The following is a 6,000-nucleotide window of genomic DNA, read 5'->3' as shown; positions in this document are numbered from 1 at the left end:
GTTCTCTGGCTGCTCTTTTGACAGCTCACTTCACCATGCATTGGGAGCGCATAGCTTCGGCGACGACACGGACGTAGACATCGAGAAAGTATCTATGAAGCTTCGAGGCATGGCTGTGTAGACTGCACCGCACGCCGCCATGAAACGAGCTTTCTGAATGGGGGCGGCTGTTATGTGTCGCAGTGCCGATCCCTAGGATGCGAGGGGGCGACGGCAGTCTTGCCCCATGCTGCTTGATCAGGCCGTGGCCTACCCCTTCAACCGTGAATTATGGACGTACGTTGTATGCATGCAGCTCGTGGAAGTTAGCGCTCAACTGGGAGGCAGGTTGCAGTGGCACCACCCATACATCGTGACCCGCATCCGCTCCAACCGCCGTCCCCAGGCGGTTGTGAAAGCGGATCTCGCGTGCGCCGGAAGGCGACTGGTGTCATGATCCTGTTGCTGTCACAGACACAAACTCCTCTATCTACAATGCATCTGTTGTTGTCGTGGCTTGTCTTTCGCAAGCGATTCTGTCCCCACTTGCTGCACACTTCAGGCGAGCATTCCCACGACGCTCTCACGTGGTCATCTGGCGAGCGTCTCGTTTGAAGCATCCGCAGACACCCAACGTGTCCTTAAAGGGCGCGCGTCCAAACCAGCTGAACGCATCGCGAGGCATTCGGGTCCATATCGGCAACGCACTACATCGGAATGAATGAAGCCAAGGTGGTCGCATGGATCACACATCTGCAAATGCCGATCGACATGACACAGGCAGTCGGTAGCTGATCCGAATGTCACATACGAGAAGGGCCGCTAGAGCTCATGGGAATGCTGCAGCTATAAGGGGAACGCACCCATGCATGTAGGCAACCTTGAGACCTCCGAGGTGGTCGAGATGTCGCCGGGTTCTGAGCGTAACTTGACAGGGGGCCAGGTACGCTCATTACGATCTTCTGTGCAGTGCCTCGCGCCCTGCCGTAAGCCGATTTCCCTTCACGAAATATTGCTGAGGTTTGGCGATCCATTCTGCGAAGCATTAGAACTTCCAGAGGACGTTTCGATATCCAGTTCCTTGCAGTATACATTCCGCCGGATTTCGGAGGGGCGGTGGGAGTAGGCTCTGCACAGCGCTAAGTGCGCTTCGACCATGAGCACAGGAAACACGGCTCTTATTGGTCCACAAAACTCAATGCTACGCTGCTGTACATTTTGTACACAGGATACACACAGGCCTGCGATCGCTCAGGCAGCCACTGCCGTCACAGAGTGCACGGTCGTGGAAACCCATCCGCGCCCTCAGTGTGATTTCGGCTGTGCCTGGGCTTTTGGACCCCGAAGAATGGAGATGGTGAGCCCGTCTCCGCAAAATATGACAAAGCCCCCCCCGCCTCGTTTGCCTTGGCGACTCTCGACTATGACCCGCCCTGCGAATTTGGTTATCCGACACTCTAATTCCCCTTATTGCGCTTGTCCATGGCTTGGGCGTCAAGCGCGCCCACCCGGGCGTGGAACTCCGTCTCCGTCAACGCTCCCTGCTTCCTACTGCGGTCTGACTTTCGTAAGTACTGCAAGCATGCATCTGGGGCTGTCATTACCCTTCTCCCCACTCCTGCAGTTGCGACTGCAAGTGTGTGTTACCGCCGAGACACGCTCCGCCGTCAGTCAAGCATTCTGTTCATCACTCTCCACCCATCACATCAGCCATCACATCAGCCGTGTCGGCATCTAGACCAACTTTGTTTTTCCCGGCCCGCCAGACCGATACTTTCCTTCTCCCCCACCGTCCCTCCGTGACCTCGACTCTAATCATTCTCGCTCCCGTAGGAGCGCCCACCCATGTCTTCCCCACCACGGTCGCCCGTGCATCCGCCAGCGACCGCACTGCAGCAATCTGTCCCCCGTTCTGAGAAACCGGCGATGTCCGTCGACAGTCCTGGCCACCTGTCGGCTGCCCCCGACTTTAGGTCCGAGATCAAGCGGGCGCCCTCCGTCATCTCTGGCCCGGCGCACTCAACAGGCGGCAGCACCGGCGCTGGTGCGAGTATCAAGCGCACGATCTCGAACGCGTACCAGGCCTGCCAGGTCGCACACGGCATCAAGGACCCGTGGGGTCTCAAGTGGCGGAGCCACCCGTACTTCCTCACGGCCGTAGTGACGATCGGCGTGATGAGCGACATCCTCGCTTACACGATCGTCGCGCCGATCCTGCCATACCGGCTGCAGGACATGGGGCTAGACAACATCGCCGCGCTCACATCCTGGCTCCTCTTCGGCTACTCGGCCGGCATCTTCGTAGGCACATTCCCCACCGCCTGGTTTTTCCACAAGTATCCTGTACGCCGAGGGCCGCTGGTGGCCGCTGTGCTCATCATGATCGCGAGCTGTATTACCTTCATGATCCCCGATCATTTTGCCGCCATGTTCATCTCTCGCTTTGTGCAGGGTCTCTCAAGTTGTATCATGTGGACTGGTGAGTCAACTTGGTCGTCAAGTACCGGCTTCGGAGCCGACTCGATTACATTCAGTTTGCTAATGCTCAGTCGGCTTTGCACTCATTTGCGAAAACATCGACCCGGCACACTTGGGTACACACCTCGGCTTTGCGTTCACGGGCATCTCGCTTGGCGCCACCATCGCCCCACCCATCGGTGGTGCTCTGTACAAGCACATGGGATGGCACGCGCCGTTCATCTTCCTAATCATCATCCTGTCGCTCGACACGATAGCGCGTCTATTCATTATCGAGGTGAAGGACATCAAGAAGCTGCGTGCGCGTCAAGCCGCCGCAGCCCGCGCTCTCGCTGCCGAGGGGCACCCGGAGGAGGTCGCGGCTCTCGAGCGTACCGTGAGCGGTGCGCCGAAAACTGAGGCCGAGAAGCAGATCGCCGGTCTTAAGGAAAAGGAAGAGGAAGAGAAGAAGGTTGTCGAGCTGAGCCCATGGGGCGTGCTCAAGGCTCTCGTATCGCTGCCGCGCGGAATTGTGGCATTCTTCCAGTTCTTCGTCTTCGGATTTGTGATTGGCGCGTTCGACGCCACCATGGCAATTCGTGTCGAGACCATTTGGAACAAGGATGCCGACTTTGTTGGCTTGATCTACCTGGCCGGCGCTGTGCCGTCCTTCTTTATCGGCCCGCTCGCGGGATGGGCCAGCGACAAGATCGGCACCGAGTATGTCGTGGGCGCCATCCTCATGTTCTGCTTGCCCTGGATCCCACTCATGACGCTCACCAACTCGCTACCCGGCTTCGTAGTGTACTTTGCGTGCGCGAATACCGTCGCGACCGCACTCAACACGGTCGCCTCTCTCGAAGTCGCCATCGTCTCCAAGTTCCGAGAGGGGATATCGGAGATCCACGAATTTGCGGCCATGAACCTTGCGTTCGCCGTGAGCAGTGCTGTCGGCGCCGTTGTTGGCGGCCAGATCCTCAACAACGTTGAGAACGGATGGGACGTCATCTGCTGGATCGGCTTTGCGCTGTTCATCCTCATCATACCCCCTTCGCTGCAGTTTACTGGCAAGTGGCCGCTGTTCTGGCGCGCGATCAAGAAGCCCGGGCCGCGCAGCGGCGTGCACCCCGACGAGCTCGCTAAGATGGACGCGGAGAAGGCCGAGCGCGAGGAGATGGAGGAGGGCAACGCAGGTCTCCTCCGCACCCGAGAAGGGAGCAAGGACACAGCGGTGTCCGACGGGATAGAGATGCAGGACGTGAGGCGCGAGTCCGACGGCCTTTATTCTCAAAAGGGCTACAAACTCGATGCACCGCCTACGCTCCCAGAGCTGCAGCTGGGCCACCGGACGAGCCTGCCGCCAGCATAAGACGGCTGACTATGAGTTCGTCACTCCCTCGCAACCTTCATTATTACACAACATCTAGACACAATCTACAGTATATTCGGCCGGCGTGCCATCAAGAGATGCATCATACATCTTGCCAAACAACTCTCTACAATATTCAAAGCTAAACCCACTCCACAGCTGAGCCTCCCCGACCGTTCCTATCACCTCCTTACTGCTTGACCGAGTTTGAGTTGTCGGCACAGGTCCACGGCTTGTTCTGTGCGCTCTTGCTGGCGTCGATCAGGTCCACAATCGATCCATACGTGCCCCCAACGGTCAGGAAGATCGTGACGAGGCAGATCAGGAAGTGGTAGCCTGTCAGCAGCTTGTTGCGGAGGGTGCGGCCTGCCCGCGCCTTCCAGAAGCGCCCGTCGGCCATGGGGTCGCGGTAGTTGTCGTACAGCCACATGAGGGAGTATGGCCCCATCGCCATGATGGGCGAGAAGAGGGCACCAACAAAGCTGATGAGCGAGCCGAAGACAGGGATCGAAGACTACTGTCAGTGGAAAACGGCAGGGACACTCACGGCCAGGATGTAGGCGATGAAGATGCAACCGAAGACGGAGGACAGCCACACGGTCCAGTGCGTGGCCGTGTTAGCGGTAAGGTGGCGCGTGCCACGCAGCAGGCGGACCATAATGTACTTGGCGGCGGTGTGGCAGTAGATCATGAGGGTAAGGAGAAGAGCGGGGATGGCAATGCCGTAGCACACCTTCTTGAGGAGAGGACCTGCGGAGCCCAGGGCCGGCGATGCAACGTAGTCACCGCAGAAAGCGTAGGTGACGGCTCCGATGACACAGAAGAGGACGGTAACAAACCCTTGTGACGCGAAGAGGGCTTTGGGGTACTCGCGGGGGTCGCGCATTTCGCTGATCATCCCGAAGAATGTGGGCGCGCCACCACACGCGAACACGAGCGAGGCGATGGACGACATCGCGCGGGCGAAAGTGGGCGTGCCAAACAGCTTGATGACCACCGACTCTCCGGGGGGCAGGTCGACGGGCGCACCCTGCGTTCCGACGGCAATGACGAGGATGAGGAGCGCAGCGACGATCGAGACACAACCGACCCAGCCGAGCCACATGATCTGGCCGAGGGTGCGGATACTGGAGAAAATAAAGCCGGTGATTGCGGCAACGGCGACAAAGATTGCAGTGCACGCGCCGTGCATGCTGATTGCGTTGAGGGCTGTCGAGAGTGCAATCATGGCCGAGCCCGACACGAAGATCATGTACAGACAGAAGGTGATCGCAAGAAATTCCTTGCCTGCGCGTCCAAACATGACCATGCCGGCGTCGGCGAGGCCAAACACTTCGAGGTGGTTCAGCTTGAACGTGCAGATCACGTAGTCAGCGTCTGGCGTCAGTCCAAACACCAACAAGGGCACTCACATGTTGCGATGCCCTGGATCACGAGGATGAGGATCAAGCCCGGGATCAGGCCGACCTGCTTGAACACCTCTGGAATGGAGAGGACGCCGAGGCCGACGTTCGCCTTGGTCATGAGTGCGGCAGCGCCCATCCACGACACGGAGCGGTAGTTGGGCCCCTCTTCGCCGACCTCGCCGAAGACGGCGTCGTGAACTGTGACATGTTCGCCGACCGGCGCGACCTCGACTACGTAGTTGTGCTTGTCCTTGTCGCCTTGGAGGATGTCGCCGTCGTGTGGCAGTACCTCCTTCGAGGAGGCCTTCTCGTCGTCGTAGTAAGTGATGGCCATAGTATCTGGAGTGCTAGAATGTACTCGAGCCGCCTTATGAGTATATAGTGGTTCGTCGCACTGAGGCTGCTCCGATACGCACTATCTGGCCTGGAGGCTGGTCTGCCCTATCCGCCATCTTGCGACCTAGCTGCGCGTTCTCCGAGTCGGGCCGGTTGTGGGCACATAGTGCCTCCTATCCGCACCTGCGCTAGTATAGTTCCTTAGGTCAGAGAGGCCGAGTAGTTGCTTCGCCCGAGGCGCCTCCGATACGGAGAGGCATCGTCAGTGGGTACAGTCAGTTCGGGCGATGACACTTCGCCTGGATGTCGGCTATCACCCCCACACGTCTATCAAGCCAAGCATCAGCATTTCCACCTCAATTTCCACAGATTGGACAATTTCCACAGATTAGACGGATCATGGCGGGGTACGTGTGGGGCGCTGATCGGGGTCTGTTAATATCGATTTCTTCT

The 6,000-nt window shown here is 58.5% G+C and overlaps 3 protein-coding genes across 3 annotated transcripts; 2 read left to right on the top strand and 1 right to left on the bottom strand.

Moving 5' to 3' along the window:
* Positions 1-1,327: 1,327 nt before the first annotated feature.
* On the top strand, positions 1,328-1,717 carry COLE_00673 (uncharacterized protein; the record flags this gene model as incomplete). The annotated part of the gene is made up of 1 exon (XM_018419494.2): positions 1,328-1,717. One exon carries the CDS (start codon positions 1,328-1,330, stop codon positions 1,715-1,717), a length of 390 nt encoding a protein of 129 aa, XP_018282058.1.
* Positions 1,718-2,154: 437 nt separating this feature from the next.
* Positions 2,155-3,805, top strand: COLE_00672 (uncharacterized protein; the record flags this gene model as incomplete). The annotated part of the gene is made up of 2 exons (XM_018420033.2): positions 2,155-2,458; positions 2,529-3,805. The coding sequence occupies 2 exons, from the start codon at positions 2,155-2,157 to the stop codon at positions 3,803-3,805; spliced, it is 1,581 nt and encodes a 526-aa protein (XP_018282059.2).
* A 190-nt stretch (positions 3,806-3,995) lies between these two features.
* COLE_00671 (uncharacterized protein) lies at positions 3,996-5,663 on the bottom strand (the record flags this gene model as incomplete). The annotated part of the gene is made up of 4 exons (XM_018425916.2): positions 3,996-4,319; positions 4,353-5,182; positions 5,218-5,578; positions 5,628-5,663. The coding sequence occupies 4 exons, from the start codon at positions 5,661-5,663 to the stop codon at positions 3,996-3,998; spliced, it is 1,551 nt and encodes a 516-aa protein (XP_018282060.1).
* Positions 5,664-6,000: the final 337 nt, after the last annotated feature.

The sequence above is a fragment of the Cutaneotrichosporon oleaginosum genome (assembly GCF_008065305.1).
Source record: "Cutaneotrichosporon oleaginosum strain ATCC 20508 chromosome Unknown ATCC20508_contig01, whole genome shotgun sequence".
NCBI classification, from domain to species: domain Eukaryota; kingdom Fungi; phylum Basidiomycota; class Tremellomycetes; order Trichosporonales; family Trichosporonaceae; genus Cutaneotrichosporon; species Cutaneotrichosporon oleaginosum.
This window is presented reverse-complemented; position numbering and strand designations above follow the sequence as displayed.